This window comes from Myotis lucifugus, unplaced genomic scaffold (genome assembly GCF_000147115.1).
Source record: "Myotis lucifugus unplaced genomic scaffold, Myoluc2.0 scaffold_124, whole genome shotgun sequence".
Classification (NCBI taxonomy): Eukaryota; Metazoa; Chordata; class Mammalia; order Chiroptera; family Vespertilionidae; genus Myotis; species Myotis lucifugus.
This window is the reverse complement of record NW_005871172.1, coordinates 2900264-2925384: the sequence shown is the minus strand read 5'-3', so window position 1 is coordinate 2925384 and position 25121 is coordinate 2900264. Positions and strand designations below refer to the sequence as shown.

The 25121-nt window shown below is 37.0% G+C and overlaps 1 protein-coding gene across 2 annotated transcripts in view; it reads right to left on the bottom strand.

Moving 5' to 3' along the window:
* SOX6 (SRY-box 6) overlaps positions 1–25121 on the bottom strand; it is a 458732-nt gene that overhangs the window by 175662 nt on the left and 257949 nt on the right. For both annotated transcript variants that reach the window (XM_006093837.3, XM_023758148.1), the window contains exons 5-6: positions 18383–18555; positions 15226–15294 (exon numbers count right to left, since the gene is read on the bottom strand). In XM_006093837.3, the coding sequence (XP_006093899.1) occupies positions 15226–15294; positions 18383–18555 (242 nt within the window). The remainder of the gene's footprint in view (positions 1–15225; positions 15295–18382; positions 18556–25121) is intronic.

Sequence of the window (25121 nt, the reverse complement as noted above, 5' to 3'; positions counted from 1 at the left end):
TATTTCACAAAGAATAAAAATATAACCTTGTAATTCTAATGTGTGTTTATGTTTTTTTAAAAAGTGGCAGATCCATGTTAATAAACCTTGCTCAGGGAAAAATAAAATAGTTGCTAAGCCATGGTGAGTAATTAGCCTTTTAGCATCCCTTTTCTTCAAGAATGCTTCCTCCTGTGCTGGTTCTTTTAAATAGCTCCCATCCTGGCTGCCTTTGTTGGGCTTGGAAATTGTTCACATATGAGAGAAATTAAGCTCTCATTTAACAGAGACACATGCCTGTCAAGACCAGAGGAACAAAGACTAGTCCCTGGGGCCTGTTCAGCTCCCAGAGGCTGCCACTCATTCTGTTAGCAATGCTTACCCTTTACAGAATGCGTATAAAACCCAATAAATCATTTCATCTGCTCTGCTTAATACATGAGAGCTCTGACCATTTTTCAAAGTGTTTTCTTTTATACAACTTCACAGCTAGTTAGTTAAATTAACACACACACACACACAAAACCTACTATTGTTTGTTTGTTTGTTTTCAGAATGTAATAAGACTTTTTTCAGTCAAAAAGGTAATGAGAATGTTCCCAAACACTGATAGCATAAAGGAAGAGGCAGTATCTCCTTAGATTTCGTCCCAGATACCTTTCTTATATTCTTAGAACACCCATTTTGTGAATTACCAGTATATCTCCCAGCTGCTTTTAAACCTAGATTCAGAAGCTAGCTCTGGGAAAAACAACAGTAACAACAAGGGGACCAGAATGGGATAGGCTTGCTGTCCCATTTAAATTCAACACATTTTGCCTGGTTGGAACACGCAGCCAAACATGTTTTTTTTAGGGTGGAGGTTAAAACTACTACTTAACAGCCAGCTCTTTTTACTAGGAAAGTGAAATGGCCTTCTTATAGACCCAACAAAAATACCCCTTCACACATTCTCATTTCCAAAAAAATAGAGCCTTCTTAAGGAGAAAAGGCAGCGTTGCTTTTTATATAGAAATCTTCTCTGTATTGTCCCCCTACCTCTTTCCCTTGCCTCCTCCTCCCCCGAGAGAAAACATGAAGGCTATGCTGAAAAACGAACAACCAGTTTAGACCTACTCTTATCCAAAGTAGAGAGGGTCGAAAAGGGCTGTGGGGAAATGAGTATATGTCCATAATTATTAAAATAAAGACTTTATTAAAAAGTAAAATACTTGCTTAACCTGACTGCATTATATGTAGAGCAAACATACCAAAGATTTGCTCTAGCAATGTTAATCTTTGCACAGAAACACTGGGGGTTCCAGGGCTGACAGCTTCAATCCCCAAGATGCCTTGAACCCCCAAATACTAAGAAGCTGGTAGCTCAAGGCACTTCACCTTACTCGGCAGGAGGAGAAAAAGCAGATCTACACTTGATAAGTAAAACCAGATCTACACAATGGTTGTATGGAGAAGCCCTGCAATTAATGGAGACCAGAAGCAGTTCAAGAAGCCAGCGCCGCAGCAGATTCTGCAGAACAGGCTCACACCCAGTTCGATATTAATCAGATGTATGACTGGCACAAATGCTTTGCGCAAACACATAACTGTGCATGTGGCTCAGTATAAAAGGAAACAAAAACAGAAGCACATCGGACTCTTTTACATTCATTTTTATGTATCATTTCTGAATGATTTACCATTTTTCAAATAATAATTTATTTTTATTTTTAAACCACAAATCATATCCTGCAGGCCTTAGCAGATGCAGATGTCAGGCTGTGGTAGTACAACAAAATTAATTAAGTAACCCTTGAAAAGAAATAAAACAAAGTTTATTTATGAAAAATGACATTAAGGTGAACCGCCTAATAAGAACATGGATTTGCTTAAATAAAACATTATATAGTTCTGTTTTAGATTCATCCCTAAAGCCCTGAAAGATATTAGAATTTTAGTGAGTAATTACCCTATTTACTTCAAACAAAATGGGAGGAAATCGGAAAGCCATATTAAATTCTACCACACATCAGAAATGAAATTCTCTCGTTTTTTATCTTGCAACCCAATAAATAAATTGTAGCTGGAAAATTTATTAGGACTAGAAGATGAAACCTAACAAGCTAGAAATGAGGAAATGGCCAAAAGAATATCCACATCAACATTATGCTTCAAGCAGTAAACCCACTTCTAGGAAGCATAACGAAGAAATCACCCCTTCACAGCTTAATTGTTTTCAGACAGTCTGAGCCACACTCAGCACCACCCCCACAGTCAGACAAAGTTCTAACTACACTACTTAACACATCTCTTTTCAAATGAAAACGCAACACTTGGGGTGAAAACAAGAGAGACTAGGAAAAGGTGTTATATGCCGCTGACATAATACTTCACTAGAATATGCTGTAATTTCCTGCAATTAATACTTTGCAAAGCTATAAGGATCCCCCCCCCAAAAAAATTATAATATTACACTTGCAACACGAAAATTAAGTTTGTGTCACCCTTTCCATTATACAGCCCCGATGCCAGGAGTTTGTCATTGGCTACAGAAATGTGCTAGGTGTGGCCTGAAAGCAGGCATTTATAGGGCCCTCTTCCTTAAATGTGCTTTTCTAAAAACCCCCGTCGCTATCATTTCATGTGGCAGGCATAACAAGCCATCACAATACCCCACAAAGCAAACATGAATTTGACCTCATAATTCAAAACCTTTCAATGGTTTAAAATGCAAACATTGCTAAGTGGACATGGCTTATGCTGTGGCCAAACATGACATTTGCCTGAAAGCTTTGTAGGCAAGACTACCTACTGCTCTCCATTTTCTAAGGACCGGAGTTAATTCCCGTCATCTGGAATCACAGGAGGTCAGAGTCACAAGGAATTACAGCAATAATTTTGTATAATGATCCTTGTTCTAAATATATGGAAAGTGAGAATTAGTGCAGAAGAATAATTAGACAGAGATCATGTAAGTCACTAGCAAAACAAAGACAAGGCACAGACATCCCGAATCCACATCTAGCCTTCTTTCTGCCAGGCTACACTTCTGTGATACTATTTTGTCTCCCAGTTGGGACCTTCAATAGAAAGGAGAACAAGTTCTGCTGAAAGTAGATTAGCAATCAATCATCTCCTTGTCTTCTCTTTTCCTGGGCTTGGAACATACAATTCTGTGGAATTAATTCAGTGTCCTGAACAAAGTTGCTCAGGAAAATGAGTAAGAGATGGAGCAGGCACAGATATCAGTAAAATAGCCTGAAAGCACTGGTAAGATCTATAGCTGCATATTTTTTCCAGCTATCTGAAGACCTTGTTTTTATTCATTGGAAACTGTATTTAAGCAACCTGAAATCAGGTATGACAGTCAAGTGCAAGATTTGGTGATCTATTGGTGATCACATCTATTCCAGAGGTGATCACAAAATTAAAGGGTAACTGCCTGCTCCTTTTGTGTTACCTGAATTTTTAAAAATAAAATAATAATAATTACAATGCATTCTCTTCCAGTCTTTTTATAAATGCCTATTTTTAGATAGTTTATTGTATTTACATGATTGTGTTCTAGGGTTTATTCTCACTTATTGTTATATTGTAAACATTATCACAAATCATGAATATAATTTTTAAAGTCTATAACAGCTCATCACATACATATCCCATAATAAACTGAGTGATTTTTATAATATTTTTCTTATACAAAAGCAATATATGTTTGAAAAAATTTTTGAAGTAAACTAAAACAAGAAAAAAATATTTTAACTATAATTCTACTACACAAAGACATTTGCCTTAAACATTGTACTCTTAACCACTTGAAGTAGACAGTGTATCCAAATCTAAGTCTCTACAACCAGGGCCCAGTCTTACTGTATCGACATGGAGGCCAAGGTCCCAAACATGGTGTTCAGATTACCTCTTCTACTGGACTGACAATCATCTGGACTTCCCTCACACAAGGAATCACTAGGAATTCCAAGGATGTACTTCCACTCTAAAATTGAGTCTACGAAAGGGCCCTGTCAGAAACTAATGTATCTGACAGTCCACAATTGCACAAAATCCAACAATCTTAACAGAAAAACCGCTGTTGTGTGGATGCCAACTTCAAGAGCCCAACTTTATTTTTCTTTGCCCTGGTTTTCACCTTTGAATTATAGATATTCCAAACAAGAGCTATGATTCTTCCATGAACACAGACAATAGTGGGATGAAAGCCTGGGGAGGGGATAGGAGTGAGGAGGAGGGGATCAACATGGGGAAAAAGAGGGGACATCTGTAATACTTTCAACAAAAAGATAAATTTTTAGAAAATTCTTCCAAAAGTAGACTATGTGTTTGTTCTACCATTATGTTTCTCACCTGGTTTACCTGCTCGTCTAAGACTAAGCTCTAGCTAAACCCAATAATAAATACTACTATCTAACAGGTGCTTATTCCTCTGGGCTTTTCCACATACGAAGAATATCAGGTCATCTAATGGTGTCTTCACTCCATCTAGCCTTCAAACATAAAATCTAGAAACCCGTCTGCACACCCATTACAAGAATCACACTGAGGATGGCAGAGAGGAAAACTTGTATCTAATTTTTCCTTTTCTTAAACCTCCATCACTCATCACTAAGCAAGGTGCTAGTTTCCTTTCCAGGTGCACATTCTTCCTCTCCATCATGTTGATTCCTTCAAACTCCATGTTGATTCCATGTTGATTTTTTTCAAACCCCAACCTCCAACTACTAAACTGATTATCTGAGAGCTATCATGACATTTATGATTCCCAGTGAAGGGCAAGTGAGGATGAAGGAGGAGCTGACAGCCACAGAATGAAAAAGGTCCTTTAGGACAAACAAATATCGCAACCGACAGTTGGAGATGCTTCCTCTCCTTGACGTTTCAGGTCCCTGATTGCCTCCTCAGACACCATTCAATTATACTAATCCTGAAGTGCCCTGTACTTCACTAATTCTCTGTACATCACCAAATGGTTCTGCCACATCCAGCTTAAAAATCACCAAACTATGACTCACTTCATCTTTTATCGAATCATAGTACAGAAGGAATGCTTTTCTGCATAGGTAACTGGACTCTGATTTCAATCACAATTTTTGAAAGGGTACAAAAGTTATTAGACAATCCATTGAAACTAAAATCAGTTTTCTTGGTCTTCCTCTCCCCATTTTCCTATGAATAATACAACTATGTATAAGTAGGAACCAACTTTTATATGGCTGGGAAATGAAGGATGCTATTACAGTTCAAAATACACCTGGCCTGTTGGAGTTCTTTAGAATAGTTTGTCCACCTTGTCAACATGTTCAAGCACAGCCAAGTCAGCCTCACTGAAAGTCCTTTCCATCTGCCCTAATCCCAGCCACATAGCAAATTCATCTGTATATGTTTTAAGAGGAAAATCTTCCAGCAAAGTATATGTTTAACAAAAGTCATGACCTTGACCTGACAGAGAGGACTTTATCCTTTACTTTGACCTGTGAGTTCCTTAACTTTTGTTATTAAATATTACAACTTTAACATATTCTTAATGGATTGGGTGGTGGATAAAATGAATTCGGTATCTCACAGTGAGGCATTACACCGTTTGCATCATTTATTTTCTTTTATTTAGAACAAGTAAAAATATTTGACTCTAAACATTAATAACTTTGAGTGGGAGTTACCTTATGTGAATTAAAAATGGTTATGTCAGTACATCCCTTCAGAATTTAAAAAATATTTCCCTGTGCTATATCAAGTGTCACACAGTATATCAATTTTTATTTCCCATCTCTCAAGTCTGGTATGCATACTGTTTAACTTCTTAAATTCTAAGTATAGACATAATTCACAAAAGCGGGGCAAATGCTTGACTTACAGGAGATGGCGTACATAAGATTTATATGAACAACTTTATTTTAAACAAGAAAGACTTTTGCATTTTGTGCTGCTACATCACATAACTTCATCTGTGTGTTTTTTTAAGGTTATAAAATAAACTGAAGAGGTTCATTTACTATCTCTCTAACTTCACAAGCACTACTGATCTAATAGAAAAGCCCATTTTAGTGTGAAAGGTCAGAATCTGACCCTATTTTCCAGAATAAAATGCCATACTTCCTCTTAGACAATGTCCAGGCAGCTCTGGCTCATTCTTAGCCAATCATTTCTGAGTGCCTGATAAACCTTACTTTTCTTCTCATTGACAACTGAAATTCCTCCCACTTCGTAGCCAGAGAAAACTGTTGTTCTTTTTTCTCTCTAGATTATCGTGATGATAATAATTGATCAAAGTGTATCCACATTGACTATCCTATCACATCACAAATTTGTGAGTTCTAATTATGACTAGTATGTGTCTATAGATACAAACATGCCTACACATGCTGATACAAAATATGTTCATGTATGTTTATAAGGGCCTCTGAAATTATTCCTTACTTAGTATGTAAGAACAACAATAGTCACACCAATAATAATAGTGATAGATGTTATGCATTCAGCACTTACTAGAGGCTTTATACGATGATCTCTAATCAACTAGTAAGGTACCAATATTATCCATCTTTTAGAAATAATGACATTCAGGTTCGAAGACATTAAGTAATTACCTCACAGCTAGTAAGTAGCAAAACAATCACAGAGCTAATAAGTAGTATAACTGCAATTTAAATCTTGATTTATTTGTCTCCAATACCTGTGCTGGTTCTACAAAATTTTTCAATTGAACACACTCTGAAACAATGCATCTTATCCTCTATACCTTCTACTTATATGTACACGTAATTTAAAAGTATATTCACATTCATAGATCCCTCACCTATGTCAAACTGTTGTCAATTACATAGATAATATTTTTTAAACACAATAAAAAATAGGTTGATTTCCTGGGTCAAAATTCATTCTGTTTAGATAACAGAAGTCAAATGGCATCTGAGAATTTATTTTCTAAAAAAATTTTATCTAATTATGAAAAACTATGTTGTACTTTTAGATATCTCTCCCAAAGACACAAATCTGATATTAACACATTTTTATCTTTCCAGTACACCTACAAATAAATAAAAATCAAGTTATTAACCTAACTAAATTTATTAAAACTGTTTGAACCATAATCTATTATATGCTTTCTAGCTATTAAGTAAAATAGCTATAACCAAGGTCAAAAGTGTATTTCAACTGCTCAAGAATTATTTGCTTATGACCCAAACCTCTATCTATAGGTAGGTAGGAAGGTAGATATGTAGAAAAATAGATAGATAGTCCAAAGAACTTAGAGTTCACATTTAATAACTTAATCTGCATTACACTGTATAAAGCAGGATTTCTCAATCCTGACTGCCCTCTGGAATCATCCAAAGAGCTTTTAACAGTCACCATCTGGGACTGTACCCAGACCAATTAAACCAGAATTTCTGGAATGGGACCTAGGCATTAGTATTTTTAAAGGGCTTCCAAGTGATTACAAGGTACAACCAAGATTGAGAACCACTGGAATCAAATGCTGTCACTATGTCAGCTGGAGAAGGTAGCTGCACAAAAAGGTATTAACATTAAAGGTGATTGACCCTCCATAGAGAGACATCACACTTTAAAGCCCCCAGAAAGTAATATAATTAACTATCTAAGGAGTTTATATGTAAATACCACGAGTCACTCAGCCATGAATACATTTCATACTAACCTACAAAAAGATTACAATTATGTTCTTTTTATCTCTTTCCTTGTGGGTATGTACTCACTGCTGTAGTAGTTCTGGGGTATAAACTGATTCCTATAACAAATGTTCTTTTTTTCCCCACTTAAAGGTAAAGGGACTATAACGAGATTTTAGATGTTAGATACTATTATCCACATTTTGCAAAGTAGAAAATTAAAGTGCACTAAGATTTATTCAAGTCACAAAAAGGGCAAGTTGAGACACAACCTGGAATGTTAAAAACAGGACTAAATTCGGAGTCCAGAAAGTTGGGCTCCACTCATGGCTCTTACAATATTTAGCTTTTAAGCTTGGACAAGTCTATGGTCTGTGCCTCAGTTTCCTTGTGTAAAGTAAAGGATTTGTTTCAAAGAGTTTCAAAGACATTTCAAAGAAACACAAAAGTGGGGACTTACATATATTTGGAAATGTTTTATTTTACCAAATAAAGTTACTGGAAAGCAAAAGAAACAAAGCACATAGCACTTATTATCACCTTTACTTCACAAACAGAAAGGGCATTTTAATGCCAAAGAAAGCAGGGGGTGGGGGGAACAATCTCAGGGTTATTTTTAAGTCTATCTTAATGACAAACTCACTGTATTGTTATCCAACAGGAATAGCTGGACCCACCCTCCCCACATCAGTGAATGAGAATCAGGAAGACCTGGAGGTGATGTTTTCAAGTTCGACATTCTGTGAAAGTGAAGACATGGAGGAGGTGGGACATTTAACACCTGTTAGTGCAGTGCTTTTTCAAGGGTTTCACACAATTCCATTATGAAAGAACTGCCTTCATAATTTTTGCCTTATTCAAGTATCCAATTACTGTTTGCTTAAGGTTGTTATTTAAATTGCCTTTTTTTTTGGGGGGGGGGCTATTACTTTTATTTCAAAAGGAAACTTTACATCACTCCCTCAAGTGGAAAACTAAAATCACTTGTCATAAATAGAAGATAACCAGATAACCATGAGAATAAAAGTTTTATTTTATTTAAATTCTAGTTAAACATGATTGCCTCCAAAGGCTCCACACTAAGATGATCTCTCTCTCTCCTACAAAGAGAGATTAGCACATCCTAAAAGGTATTAAAGACTAACACTACACTGAGCCCTCAGTACAGTCAGAGAGATGAAGAACAAAACAGAAGAGACACCTTTTCCATGGGGGCCTGGTTCACTGTTATGTAATGTCACATGTTGGCACCACCTGGATCCTATGCCCACTCTTCACCATACTCTCCCGCCTCTGAAGAGGTAAGACAACCTCCCTCTTTCATTAAACCCAGAAAGCTGCAAAGACTTTAGATTCCCTGAATTTTTAGTATCACTAGTTTGAGAGAGAGCTGGGGTGTGGAATCTGAGAGATAAGCTCATGTAGATAAGATAGAGAAGAAAGGGTCACCTAAAGGGGGCTGGAGAATCTGAGGGATAGCCCCTGAAAAGCATTGGAATTCACACCAGTTCTGGTCTGCTGAATGAGATCTTTGCCATAAGGCCACATTTAGAAAACAGATAGCAAGCTGATTAATAATTCCATGTAGTAGCTCATAGGTGCCACCTCTTCTTATTTCTAGATCCACTCCCAACTTTAACAAACAGTCTAGTGTGATTAACTAATGCGAAGTTTCTGACCCACAGTAATAATTATATTTTTAGCTGTGAAGGCCCTTGCTATTCATGAAGTATAGTAGCTTTACCTATTCTTTATAATTCAGAAATTTCACTATTAAAATGTTTGAAGCAAGCTATGGAGCATCTATCATTACTTTAAAAGTTAATTAGATTACATAAAAGAAATAATTAGATTTGCATTTTTTATCTTGGTTTTAAACTTCCAAAGAAGATCACAACAGCCTGCCTGTGGGCAATTAAAAACAGCATACAGCAGAAAAATAGAGGAGAGAGGGTCTGTTTTTCCTGGCTAATTCATGATTGAAGATAGAATTACAAAATATTTTAAGGGCTTGCTGAAGCTGGGGGCTAATCCCAACTTCTAAGCTTTGTTTATAACCCTCATTTCATTGCAAGAGTGTATCAGATACATGTACAGTGCCAACAGAAGTATCAGATTACTTCCAATGGGTTTATTTGGTCCTTTCAGAGGCAGTTAGAAGGAGATCAGTTACCTGATCAATAACACACAAAAAAGGACTATTCGCTAGAGCCAAAACAGGAGCACTGTAATTGCTTTTTGTTTATCAATGCTAAATACAATTAACAAAGAGATACGACATAAGACAGAGGGACTATGTGAGACTGGAAGGCTCCTGACTTTCCTCAGGTTTTCCGCTTGCCACGTCAGCCATCTCCAAAAGACAATAAAGGCAAGGTCCAGCTCTTAAAATTAGAGGTCAATTAGATACTTAATGATGAAGCATATCTCCAAATATATATCTATTATTATTATCCTAGCAAAAAATTAATTAACCAGGCCATGCAGGCCATGAAGGCTAATGTATAAAGTAATTATTTCTGATCTTTAGACAACTACTTCACATAAATGGGAGTCCTTATTCTGCTCAGCAGATACCAGAAATGCCTGTAGTTAATCATACTGAAAGAAACAAAAGGCCAGGTTTATCCTCTTAAAAGGTGAGAGTACATCTCAAATTATTCTGTTTAATGGTTTAAGAACAATCACCTCCTAGCTTATAATATTAACATCTCCAGATTAATCGGAAAAAAGAAGAACACACATTTAATGGTGTTCTGCCACGTGAAAAACACACAGAGACAACATATACAAATAGCACACAGGATTATAACCAAAATAGAAAACACTATGTATGAATATTACTCAAATACCCATAAGAAGAAAGAGGCATCATTGAATAGACAAAGAATTGGTTTTGGACAGAAGCAGCATAGACTACAGCTTTTAAAAGAGAACGTTTTGGACAAGACCATGTATATCTGCAAAGCAGCAGCAATGGCATTTAGTTTAGTCCTTCCACCGACTGAGTTCACCAACTAAGGAATGTATTAAAATATGAGGGGAGGCCAGTTAAAATTGTATATTAACCATAAAGATTAACAAAGAGCTAAGCATTTCAAGTTTCACAATTACACCTCAGATGCTGGATGTGTGTGAGTTGACTAAATCATTGGCTCTGACCCAGCAAGCCAAATAAAATCCCAATGAGCCAGTCAGTCCATTCTTAAGAGACCATTGTTTTTCGGTCAGTGATACGAAGAAAGGACACTCCCTGTATAGCACACAACATAAGCCACTTGAATAACACTAAAATTAGGGTCTGAACAGACATGGCTAATTAGATAACACCATTCATGCCTGCAGAAGTAAGTTTCTCACAAAGATATTTTAATGAGCTGAATTTTCTTGCAAAGATTAGGTTCTAGCAGTAAAATGCCATCATTAAATGTGTTCCTACTGACATGCTATCAAAACCAAAGAATGTGGTGTGTTGTGTCCACAAAGAGTATCTTCTCTGGATTCAAAAACCATGACATGGTCAAATGATGGTAAATGAATAACTATATGGATGGAGCAAAAAATCAGGATCTATAAAATATTTTCTGTTTGCTTAGACTAGACTTACAGGGGTGGACAACAGTATGTTTTCAGTTGTAAACACCTGAAACAGTTTATTTTTATATTATTATTTATCACCTACTAGAGGCCCATTGCACGAAGAGATTCGTGCAATAGGCCTTCCCTTCTCCTGGCTGCCGGCACCGTTTTTCCTCTGGCACCCGGGACCCAGGCCTTCCCTCCGGCCGGAGCCTTCAGTCTTGGCGGCTCCAGACAGACAGAGCCTTCAGTCTTTGCTCCGCCGCTTTGCCCCTACGTATGCAAATTAACCACCACCTTTGTTGGGTTAATTTGCATACTCTCCTGATTGGCTGCTGAGCATAGCGGAGGGACAGTTAATTTACATGTTTGTCTATTATTAGGTAAGATTGTATTATTTATTTGTATTACAGCTGTAAATCTACTTTTGCCCACCTGTATATATAATAGTTGATTAAAATACTGTGTTTTCATATGTCCAATGAATTAAAAATAAATTTTGTTTTCTAATCAACATAACTCATAAATAAAATTCTTCAAGAGACTAGCTAAGTAGCATATAGTGCAATGGATGAAATTACTGAGGCAGTTATCTGTCCTTTGGAATTATAGCATGATACTCAACATTCCCAACTCCAAGGATCCATATTCCATGATTTATTAGTTTTGCTTTTCATAGAGTTGATAAAAACTGTGCTATATTTGTTCTAGAAATAGCAAAAACATCTAACTTTTTCTGGGCTCACATGGCAGGAATTACTTAATATGTAACAAATTAGAGGAATCACCATTTCCCCCAAGCACAAACAGAGGGATTTGAATTCACTAAGCAAACAGCCTCCTAAAAGATCTGTTAATATTAAAGCATTTTAATAATTGTTTAGTTATTAACCTGATTTTTTTTAAATGGTAAAAAAAATAAAAACTCATCAAAAAAATAAAAACATTAGTTCACAAAATCATTCATCTTACTTTTTTCAACAAGGTCTACATGGTTTTAAAAGTATGCCTTTAAAATTTCAGTTAGGTTTTACCAAGGCAAATTATGTTAAAAATGGTATTCAAGGAAGAAATTATATAAATGAAATTATTTAACTGCATATATAACTTTTGAATTAGTGTAAACAAAATAAGCCTGTGAAATAGCATTACAATACTACCTCGTGCCTTTTCCTATTTCTAATGAAAAATCCTGCTTTTAAATTTATGCAAACCATTCAGGTTTTCATTATAATAGGCCCAGATGTATTATTACCAAAGGTTAGACACTCTTTTCTTTCTTTCTATTACAGGTTGCAAATTCCAAAACAACAAAACTAATTCAGAAGTCAGTATTCTGAACTAGATGTGAAAAATAATCTTGACTATAACCACCTGATATTCATGATTCATAGCCAATTGCCAAGGCTCAATCTTGCTGACCATATTAGCTAATAGGTTCTAGGACTCAAGATTTTTAAGAAAAGATAAAATGTCAAACTTGCGCAAATGGTCTCCGTATTCATTTACTTTCAGAAGAGAAGTTAGGTTTTGCATTTATTATCTTATTTTACTCTGTTATGTTTTGATTTCAAAAGGGAGAATGTTTCTTTCGTGATAGAAAAAAAATGTTCCAAACATCTCATAAGTCTCATATTTTGCTCAAAAACATATATATTAAAAATTAGCTCAACAATAATCTCTCTCCTAAATTTGATCATGTCTATGGCTTGTCAAAAGCCATTTTTGAAAATACAGTTAACCCATTCCCTTTCAAAAAATAATTAAAAGTCTTAATATCAAACACTGCTTTTTAAGTGTCAGAGACAAATACTTGTGTAACGAGTATTTTTCAGCATTTGAAAAATTCTGTAAATGGTTTCATACTGATAAGATAAATACTGACATGCTATGCAGTGAAGAGTAGCTCAGAACAGAGAACTGTAAATGCAGGTTATTGCTTCCTCTTATTTTTTACAATGTGAATTCTGGTTACAAAGAATCCTACATTTCTAAAATGAATATAACTGACACTTTAAATCTCTCTATGATTTTATAACTTAAAGTCCTGAGATCAAGTGCTGATCAGCTTCAATTTTTATAAATTTAAACAATGAGAAATATCCACAAATATAAAAAGCAATTAAACTTCTATTAGAAAACCTGGACCAACTATTTTCCTATATTTTCACATTGAATATTCTGGTGAGTAATATTTTAAGATCAAGTTCGAGTTTCCTGAAAAAGACATCAATTTCATATAGTCAAGCTGTGACTATAAAATCACATGTAATCAATAAACAGCAATAATATTTCATAAAAATACTCTGAATTGGTTGCTATTCATCTGAGAGCCTCAGTACCACAATTAAAATGGTCGCTTAATACAAACAACATTGAACAAGTGAAATATATTCAAAATCAATAAAGAAGTAATAAAGAAGTAGTAAAAACATTAATAATAAGTAACTGATATGGGAACATGAGGAACGTCTTCCATTCCTACTTTACAAATATGAGAAACAGAGAGAATTAAATGATCAGGTTATTTAACACCCACTGAGTTCTTATAGAAGGATCTAGAGAAAAATGTAGGAAGCCACAGGCTAAAAATCTTGACCTTAGTAATAGGAGACACACTGAAAATTCTAATAAGGACAGAACAAGGGAACACCTGGACAGTTATTTAATTAAGTATCTCAGCATGAGTTATAAAAGAGATATTGGGATGAGAAATTATTCCAAGATTTAATTGTAAAGGTTGGCTGTCAAAAATACCAGAGACATTCCATTTCCTCTGCATTTGGACCCTTTACTTTGAAAGATATAGACTTGGGTATGAAATATAGAATCAGAACTAATTTTAAAACAACCATCCCCACAACAAACCACTGGTTAAAACCTCCTTATGAAGATAGCCAAATCAGGTACAGGTACTTCTTCAGGCACTTAATCTTTATTTTAAATGCAGTGAGTGCTACCTGAGACGCTAAGTATGATTAACAAAAATGAAGCAGAATCTACGATAAAATCACTAGCTTTCATCAGTAAGGAAGAAGTTTGAGTAAGCTACGATATCATGTGAATGTTTTCTTAAGAATACAGGAAGGTGTAATAATATTAATCTCAAGGAAAGGAATCATGTAATTCAGAATATACTGCCCCAACTAGGCTGAATCGCAGATCCTGGTGGTTAGAAAACAGCCACAGCAGCCAACAGAAACCACAGAGGCTGTGGTGGGTACATATAACTCTGGCATCGGTATTCCTGAGTATTAATCCCCAGACAACCATACCTATGCTCCTATTCAGAAATGGAGACCAATCCCTTACCTATCACAAATAGCTGTGAGTTGAATTCACCACCAAGTGTCTAAAGGAAAGACAGAAATCAAAATTCCTTGCCATGCAATTGTCATCATGATCTATAGACAGTGTTACCCTGCCACAACAAAAAAGAGAATTTCTAAATTGTGTTACAATGATTCAGAAACAAGTTATTCTTCCTTTCTAGACTATAAGCTCCTAAAGACAGACAATTATTCATTCGTCTTTATATTCCCCTCAGCATCATCTAACAGAAATGCAACTGATATCTGTTAAAGAGCTAATCAATTATTACCAACCTTTTCCCAGGTCATAAGATTCTTCTCATAACTGGCCCAAACAGAGAATCCTAACAAGTAAACAAGCACAGGCTTCTCCCCATGATACTGTTAGATGGTGAAATACAAAGAGAAATTGGTTTGTGGCAATCAAAATAGCATGTGTATGCTACCTTGGAAACCACTAGGTTTCCACTAGGTTCTGTCAGGCAAATGGCAGAAAGAAAAGAGATAAGGTTTTTTCCCTGCATATGCATCACGTCACAAAAGAATGCTTTAGACCACCACTTAGTTGATATTTCCTGCATCCACTTATACCATGGAACACAACATCCTTGATAGTAACTACATCGGTGCTGTTTATAAGGGAGGGGTGCATTTGCAGCATTTTAAATTCCATTTTCAAGGAGGAAAGTCTCTGAGTATATAATCAGACGAGAGTAATAAAATACACTGACCTGGATCTGTTGCTGCAGGAGATTAATTTTGTGCTGCTGTTGCAGAAGTTGCTGCTGTTGTCTTGCAATCTATCAGAAATAAAGTTACATTAAGTTGAAATGAAATGCTTACACCTTTGCCATTACCTCAGGTATCTCTCCTGGTATTACAAGAAAGCTTTACTGCACTTCTATGTGAAAGAGTTCCTATAAAGTGAGAGAGGCAGAACCAGAAAGTTGGAGAAAAGGAAAATTTCAAACAGATGCCACTTCTCTGTGTACCCCTAACTCTTCATCTGCAGTTGAGAACTACCCCTCGTACATTAGTGAGCAACTCCTCTATCTGCACCCATTACCTGGAAAGAATGGGAGTTTCAAAATCTGACCCTTGAAGAGTAAATATGGAAAAACTATGGCTATGTGTTTCTAAAGAGCTTAATTTGGACTAAAAAGGTAAAATCTGAATGCAGAGACAGGGAAGAACTTTTTATTAATTATAATACAATTGACTTTGGTGAAACCTTTTCTGACATAAGGACTCTCAGTACTGATAAGACAAATATCGCCAAGGGAATATCAAGAAAACACAGCAAAATGTCAAAAATCATTACAAAGATCTCTTTTTGTTGATTTACAAATGTACATCAATGATGTGATGTACAAAGCATTTTAAACACAAAATTTAATATTTATCTAGTTATTCTTCTGAGGGTACTGTGTTACAGTCTCTTGCTTCACCCAACAATCAAATTCAAAGTCCTAACACATCATCTGGTCTAGGAAAAGAAATATTAACCTCTTCATGCAAGCCTCACTGAAGACTGCATCTGCCCCTCAAGAGAGCAAACAACTTCTTTAAGATAGTGGTGTTTACTATAAAACATGAAGGCATCAGTCTGCTTATTGCCTTAAAAGCTGAGCTGAGGGGGATTCCCCTTAGAATACACTCCAACCTAGAAAGCCAGAGAGAAAGTGGCCAGGGAGGACTTAGGAAAACTTTTAGTGGTGCCCTTTAGGCAAGAGGTATAGGTATGGGGTTGTTTTTTTGTTTTGTTTTTTGTTTTTTTTCCTATTTTTTTTCTATTTCCAGAAGCCAGTATTCTAGAATGGGCAATGTGGGAAGTGAAAACAAGGGTGTATCGACCCTCAGGTTTATGCTTTGAGTCTTTTTGATGCTTTAGCCTAGAGCAGAGGGAAACACCCAAATCAGATTTTCATTCAACAGAAGATGACAAAATAGCAGTCTGATACCAAATGTTGCTTTAAGGTTTCTGGTAATGACTAGCTCATTCTGGAAGTCATGACAAAACTGTCCCTAACAGTGTGAGACATGGGACCATTCCTTCCCAAAGCTTTATAAGCAAACTGGAAACGATATTTAATCAGATTGAAAAGGCCCACTTTACTTGTCACCATTCAAATCAGAAAAGGACGTAGTGGTTTTTTGGGGGATGGGTGAAAAAGGTGAAGGGATTAAGAAGTATAAATTGGTTGTTACAGAATATACTGCAGATGTAAAGTACAGCATGGGGAATATAGTCAATAATTTTCTAATAACTATGCATGGTGTTAGATGGGTATGAGAATTATTGGGATGATAACTTAGTAAGTTATATAATGTCTAATCACTGGGGTATACACCTGAAACTAATATAAATTTGTATGTCAACTGTAATTGAAAAATAAAAATGATTTAAATTAAAAAATTGTTTTTAAAAAAGGAAATGGACAACTCACTCTGTGATTCTAGGTTTAGATGCAGGATCCTCTGAATATTTATTTCCTCTTAGCAAACCAGTGAAACACCACTAGGCATCTAATATTGATGGTCCCTCCTAAATGATAAAGTGCTGCACAGAAATGCCTCTAGAACACCACAGTGCAATTACTATCATCCACTTTAGACGTGTGGGTTTGACACAGTGAAGTATGGTACATAAGCACCATGTGGCTCAAATTCTGAATTTTATTTGCCAATAGGTTGAGCTACATGCTCGCTTCATTGAGCATGACAACCTAGTTTTAAGTGTCATTTAATTTTCATTTTGAAATATAATTACAAAGTGTTCACTGTAAGATATCACTCGTCTGCAAATGTGTCAAGATTAATTTGTGCTAGCTTATTCACAAGTGTCAATAGTTAATTACTGTGTCATCTCTGGATGGCTAAATGACATTCTAACTTCTGATTTTTTACAGTGTTCCTTTATGTTATTTTCCATTAGGGGCTGAGTCCATATTCCTACACGTGGGCAAATATTCAAGCATATAAAATACCAGACGTCACAACTCATTAAAATCAACAGAGCATATATTGCTCTATATACCCCTATAAAATACATTTAACTGAAAAGATAATTCCAGTAATAATGTCAGATTCCTAAAAACTGCACATTAATTTGGGTCTGTCTGATCTAAAGCACCAGGGACTACTCTATAGGATCACTGTGTTAGATTAATGTACTCTTATGAGACAGGAAAAACATTTGGGAGAGCGATTTATTTAAAAACATATACATTTAAACTTTGCTATTTTTTCTTCTTTCTCACTTCTAAATCAATGAAATAAAATTCTTATAGGAGCCATGTGCTAATTATTTTTCAATGATTTACCTGTGCTATAAATAGAGTGACCATATAATTTAGCATCCAAACCAGGACAACTTTTGCAAGTGGAAGGGGGATTATTAATACTTATTTTGGAAAACAGGCATTAACCAGGGCTATTCCGGGAAAACAGATGTGTGACCCTAGTTTTAAAGTCAGAGAAAAATCATTGGATCCGTGGGCTAGAAGGTCCTCAAAGTTTTCCTAAACCAGAAGCCTGTTTTTCTGGATGAAACGAGTAAGGCCCAGAGAGAAGTGACAAACTCATGGTTAAGCTACACTGGGAGTCTATGTGCTGCCTGCCTATGTGAATCAGCTTCCCTGAGTAATTGATCCCATGCAAATGTTCTGGAAGCCGTTATCGTTTCAGTTATGACCAGTTGCTATGATGCCTTTCTTTGTCCTCTACATATCCCCCTCAGTATTCTCAAAGAACCTGATTTCCAACAGGCTTCTTTCTTTCCTTCTTTTTTCAGGCACCCTTCTGACAAATAAACCAATCAATGTGATTACTCGCTAAGCTTGGCACATTCCACATCTCCAGTTCGTCAGCTCCCTTTGCAGGGCTCACCTGTTCTTGCTGTTGGCGAGCAAGGTCCATTTGTTGCCGTTGTTTCTCAATTTGTGAGGCTGCCAGTTTTTTCTGCTCATCATGCGCTGCCAGGAGTTGCTCCCGTAAACTGATCAGCTGGGTAATCATGGTAGAGAGCTGCCGTTCTTTTTCTGCCAGGCTCTCAGGTGTACCTACAATGGAAACAAGAAGATATCTCACAAGTTTGAGAAAAGTATGAATGAACTGGGGAAATGGTGGGAGGAGGGCAGGTTTAGAAAGGACCTGCCCTACCACACTTAAAGATCTGGGAGAATAACTGGAGGTCATTGTGAGTGCAGGAACACTACAGAGTAGCAATGGAATTGATGCTAGGGTTAGTCGCTGCCCTTGCCAAGAGCAACTATTGTTCCCAATATAATTCTCCCTCACTCTTCCTTCTCCCTTTCACTCTTAAAAACAAAACAAAGCAGAACTACCTACCATATTCTTTCCCTTTCACCACACCTCTCTCCTTTCCTCCCCCAAACCTATCAGATCAAGTTAGGAAACAGATGATACTTAGCACCAAAGGTTAGAAACTATGGGTTGTATTAATATTCTCTACCCTCAGTGACTAACGTAGGCTCGAAGACATAGGTAGGTGCTTAGTAAATGTTATCTAAGGAATTTTCTGGTCATTGTTGCCCTCATGAAATTTTTCTATTGTGCAAAGATCTGTCTCTGATGCTCAGAAGTCAGGGGTCGCTCTCTTGGCCATGAAACAAACAAACAAACAAGCAAACAAACAAACAAAAAACGGCTTTGCCTTAGGTAAGAAAGGATTGAACCTGATTTTTGTTTTCCTGTGAGGGGATCAAGCTAAAGTTCCCAAGTTCATCCTTAAAGGCAACAGTATTGCTTGGGGGCTCCCTCACCCCTTTGTCATTCGTCATTCTTCAAAAGGAAAAAACACATTCGAGGTTGAGAAGGTTATGCATAAGGATGTGCTGCTTAATGAATATGATGTCAGTGAACACTTATGGTATGCACTAATGGTGCTGAACAGTCTTTTTATGGGCAAATTGCACAGCTCTCCAAAGTAAAGAGTATGGAATCCTTTTGTGAATCTAAATTAGAGCATTTTACTGCAGCATAAGATAAGAATTTCAACCCTCTGTATTTGAGCCACACAGTTTCATTATGAAGAAATGATCTATGATTTGAAAGCTTTTCAGAAAGATGCCACCAGCTGTCAAAGGGGACAAAGATTGCCAATTTTTGTGCGTGTGGAAGAAGAGACTTCCAATCTCCTTATGAAACCCCTTTCATTCCTGCTAAGAGAGCACCAGGGTAAGCTGAAAAGCTAAACGTATTTTATTTAGGAGTGGCCATATTTCCTGAGCAGCCCCTTGGAGAAAGGGAGCCTCAGAAGATGCTGGCTTGCACTCGTTAGTACAGGAATGGGCAAAAGTAGGTTTATAGTTGTTCCTATGGAAAAAAAGACATGCAGGTTATGATTAGTGAGCAGCTTTATTGACTGTTTCTCAGACTCACAACTGTAAAGCTACCTTTGCCCAACCCTGTATATGTTTCCCACAGGTAAGACTGATGTCGGCAATAAAGACTACCTTGAGATTCTCAAGGCCAATTCAAGTCCTAAACAAACTATCAATATCTTTATCCCTTAAAGATTCACTGAGTGGAAGGATGACCGAAAGTTAAAATTAGAAGAAAAATAAGATAGTTGAGATGGTGATAGAAAATGTATTCCACTGATAAAGGAACAAGTAATGTATTAAGGATAGTGACGAGCTGTCTTTCTAGCTATTTAATTTGATTTTTTTTAAATCAGCTTTTATTTCAGCAATAGGAATTTCAACATGGTAAAAGAAGAACTTCTTGATCTAGAAATATATATATATATATATATATATATATATATATATATATATATAAACCCTGGGTGGTGTTCATCACGACCAGAACCGCAACCAGGCGGAAGGAAGTCAGTCCTGCAGGGGTTGTCTTGGCAAAGCTGCGCCCTCCCCCGAGCTGTTTCCCGGAGCTGTTTCCTGAAAGGGCGGGGTTTGAGGCACGAACCCGCCCTGGGAGCATGGAGGCATATCTTTATAAAGTGTGCCGCACCAGCACAGCCAAGGGTGAACCTGAGTGGGGGCGGCTGAAAGGCTTGGAAAAGACAGACAAGAGAATGAAAGCTGGGTCTCGGTGGGATGTTGCTTCTCTGAGAGACAGTGACCACGCCCACAGCCATGCTTTTATTTTATAGCAGATGCTACAAGGCAAAGTAAGGGCGTGACCAAGATGTTTACAACATTCTCCTGGGTTTCAATCCTACTCAACTACATGCACCTGAACTCTATCAAGCCTACATTACTCAGGCACGTGGGGCAACATGTTTGGACCATAGGTTCAAGCTTACAGCTACAGCTGTTGGCTATAATTGTGCTGGGAGGGCCCTGCCCTCCAAGCTGGGACTTGCACATGGCAATGAGAGGACTGTGCCCTCTCATCAGTCCAAGGCTTGAACCTGTCCAAAACACTGTAGCGGCTCCCCACAATAAAGTTTTAATTCTGTTTCTTTGTTACTAATGTTGTGGCCCCACTCCATAACAAAGAAACAATTTCTGGAGGATGAGGCCCAGGAATCAGGATTTTAAAAAGATTCCCAGATTATTCTAATGTGCAGCCAAGGTTGAGAACCACTGCTATAGATAATATTAAAAATATATCTAAACATGCAATTCTTTGTCCAAAGGATGAGCATGTTCAAAAATTAAATGAAGAAAATTTGGATATACTCAATGGAGACTTTCACACATATTTGAGTGATGATTCCATTGATTCCACAGATGATGCTGAAAAGGAAAATTTTCCCATCAAATTTCTTAATAGTATTACTCCTTCAGGAATTCCGTGTCATAAATTAAAATTGAAAGTGGGTGCAATCATCATGCTATTGAGAAATCTCAATAGTAAATGGGGTCTTTGTAATGATACCAGATTTATTATCAAAAGATTATGACCTAATATTATCGATGCTGAAGTATTAACAGGATCTGCAGAAGGAGAGGTTGTTCTGATTCCAAGAATTAATTTGTCCCCATCTGACACTGGCCTCCCATTTAAATTGATTTGAGGACGGTTTCCCGTGATGCCAGCATTTGTGATGACTATTAATAAATCACAAGGACAAACTCTAGACAAAGTAGGCATATTCCTACCTGAACCCGTTTTTGCACATGGTCAGTTATATGTTGCTTTCTCTCGAGTTTGAAGAGCATGTGATGTTACAGTTAAAGTTCTAAGTACTTCATCACAAGGGAAATTAGTCAAGCACTCTGAAAGTGTTTTTACTCTTAATGTGGTGTACAAGGAGATATTAGGTTAAGTTTAATCACTTTATCAGTCATCGTTTGCATCACTGTTGTTTTTATATCATGTTTTTGTTGTTTTCATATCATGTTTTTGTCATTTTTATATCATGCCTCTGTTGTTGTTATATCCTTTTGTTACTGTTTATTTATTAATAAATTTATATATTATTTTCATATACATTTTACGAATTTCCTTTCACCTCTCACACTTCTATTATAGAGAAAGGGCAAATAGCAATTTCCTTTCACCTCTCACACTTCTAATTAATTCCCTTTTTTAAAATAGCAATATTAAAATATCTCCGCTAATTAATTCCCTTTTTTAAAATATATTTTATTGATTTTTTACAGAGCGGAAGGGAGAGGGATAGAGAGTTAGAAACATCGATGAGAGAGAAACATCGATCAGCTGCCTCCTGCACACTCCCCACTGGGGATGTGCCCGCAACCAAGGTACATGCCCTTGACTGGAATCGAACCTGGGACCCTTGAGTCCACAGGCCGATGCTCTATCCACTGAGCCAAATCGGTTAGGGCAATTAATTCCCTTTTAATGTGCATGAATTTCATGCACCGGACTACTAAATATATATATACATACACACACACACACACACACACACACACACACACACATACACACATGGCTAATATGCTAAGTGTCCGAACGTCCGACCGGTCTCTATGACATACACTGACCACCAGGGGGCAGACGCTCAAAACAGGAGCTGCCGTGATGCACACTGGCCATTTACTGACGACAAACAGCACCGCGGACCTGGCACCCACAAAGCAACACTCAGCTTCCCCCAAGTGGGACACAGGCCCCACCACCACCCCAGAGCGACAGTCTACCAAATCGCAGCTGATGCTGCTGAGACCCCATGGCACAAAATGCAGCCCACAGCCCAGAAATAGTTGCTGTGGGCACCGGGTAATGATGTCACATAGCAATGCCTGGCTTCCTCTCCCTAGCAACTAGCCTCCTTGGAGTTTCTGCAGCCCAGGAACACCACTTGCTTTATAGCCAAATGGAAACATTTTACACTTCACCAAATGTCTGTGAAGCATTTTCCCGTGCCTCATCTCATTTGATCCTCACAGAAGTCCTGGAGTAGGTAGATAGAAGACTCAGTGGAATCCTATTTTCTGTTCATTAGCCAGAAAACGGAGGTTTAGAAAGCTTAGAAACTTGACCTGACTGAAAAGAAGTAAGAAATGGTGGACCTTGAAAATGACTTCAGGTTTTCTCACTATGCAGCATATAGTCAAACACTGCTGCAGTTAAATATTTTACCCTTTGTTCTCCCTGCATGATCAACAATAATAATCTGCTTCATGTTGATATTTACTGCTGTGCCACTGACAATTACCTGAAAGAGAAGTTGGGGTGCTTCCCTGGGCTGGAAAAAGTTTAGCTAAATCAGAAAGCAGGTCTAATTAAGCAATTTTATTCTCTATATATAAAAGGCTAAGTTGACTTGTACATGCATGATACATATAAAGCTCTCGCTGGCACCATTCACATACATGTGTTTCGATCTCTCATTGTCGATCATGAATTTGGTTGACACTTCTATTATAGAGAAGGGGTGAATAGCGATATTAAAATATTTCTTCTAATTAATTTCATTTCAATGTGCACAGATCCGTGCACCAGGCCACTAGTTAAAATATAAAATCAGGTTCCCACAGGGCATCAAAAATTTTATTCACAAGCACCACAAGTTCAGCTAACTTATTTGTTACTCTATACTAATAAAAGGGTAATTTGCTAATTAGGCTGGACATCTGGACAAAGCCACAGTGGCAGGGGCTGAGGCAGAGGCGGTTAGGGGAGATCAGGCCGGCAGGGGAGGGCAGTTAGGGGGCAATCAGGCCAGCAGGGGGGCAGTTAGGGGTGATCAGGCTGGCAGGGGAGGCGGTTAGGGGTGATCAGGCAGGCAGGCAGGCGAGTGGTTTGGAGCCACAATCCCAGATTGGAAAGGATGCAGGCCGGACTGAGGGACACCCCACCCCCTCCCTGTGCACAAATTTTGTGTACCGGGCCTCTAGTGTGTGTGTGTGTGTGTGTGTGTGTGTGTGTGTGTGTGTGTATGTACCCATATATATATATGAGATAAGAAGATATAAAACAAGTATAACATTAATTTATTTACTCATTTAATTCATTTTTAACTTTTTAAAAAATTTTCCTAAATGGCATATATATGTTAGGTGCTATATCAAGAACTAAGGATACTGAAACTATGGTAAGAAAAAGCAAACAGAGCTACTTTCTCGTACACAATGTATAGTCCAAGTGAGGAGACAACTTAATCAAGTAATCATACAAATAAATGTAAACTAAAACAGATGTACAATAAGACAGATACTTGGGGGTAGGTTTAACCAAGTTTGAGAAGCTCAAGTACAGGGAAGGTATGGCTGAAAAAAGTAAGAAATTAGCGGGAAGATGAATAGAGTTAACTAGGCAAAGATGTGTAGGGTCCTCTAGGAGCTTTTCAGAAGGAGAAAATAAGTAGACAACAGCCCTCTGGGTGGGAGAGGAGGACTTTCAGTGTGTTCCAGAAGGTAATAAAACTTGCAAGAAAAATAAGTATAGTACCAGATGAGGCTAGAGAGTTAGAAGAAGGTCACACCTTTCAGCTCCTTGTAGACAATGCTAATCAACTTCATATTTATGCTAAGAATTACCAAAATCAGTAAAGTAGTAAGCAAGGATGATATGGTCATTCTGGCTACAGTGTGGAGATTAGTTTTGAAACCTATGAAAATAGATAAATGGGATATATGCACATTTTATTACACATATTTTTTGCAATATTAATCTACATGTACTTTTCCTGTTATACATATCTATATGAAATAAGTTCCGAGAAAACTTATTGGATACTGGGAAAGCTACTGAACCATAATTCTTTGTTAATAAAGTTGAACATTCATAGGAAACTTGGGTCCAAGACCAGTAAAGGGACTGGAAAATTTTCTCTTCTCCCAGGTTAAACCATCAATGTCTTTTCAACAGTCATCAATCGATATATTCCTCTTTCTCCTCTGCATAGGATACACTTAAATGACTTCTTAGCCTCTTCTTTCAAGGGGAAGCCAATAGGTCTATAAATGCACTGCTTCCAATGCTAACAGACATGTATAAGTAGATCTAAATTTGCAGAATAACACCATTTTATCGTATCTTTTTACAAAAAAGATTCAAATTGTTTAATTATAAAAATTCAGTGATGTCTAAATTAGTTTCTCATTGAACTTAATAAGTACATGTTTAAGAAGAAATCAAGTCAGATGTCAGTATTTTTAAATTGAGGATGTAGGCTCCTCCTTAAATTTGAGGTGCACATATATTGTGAATAGATATGAATGGA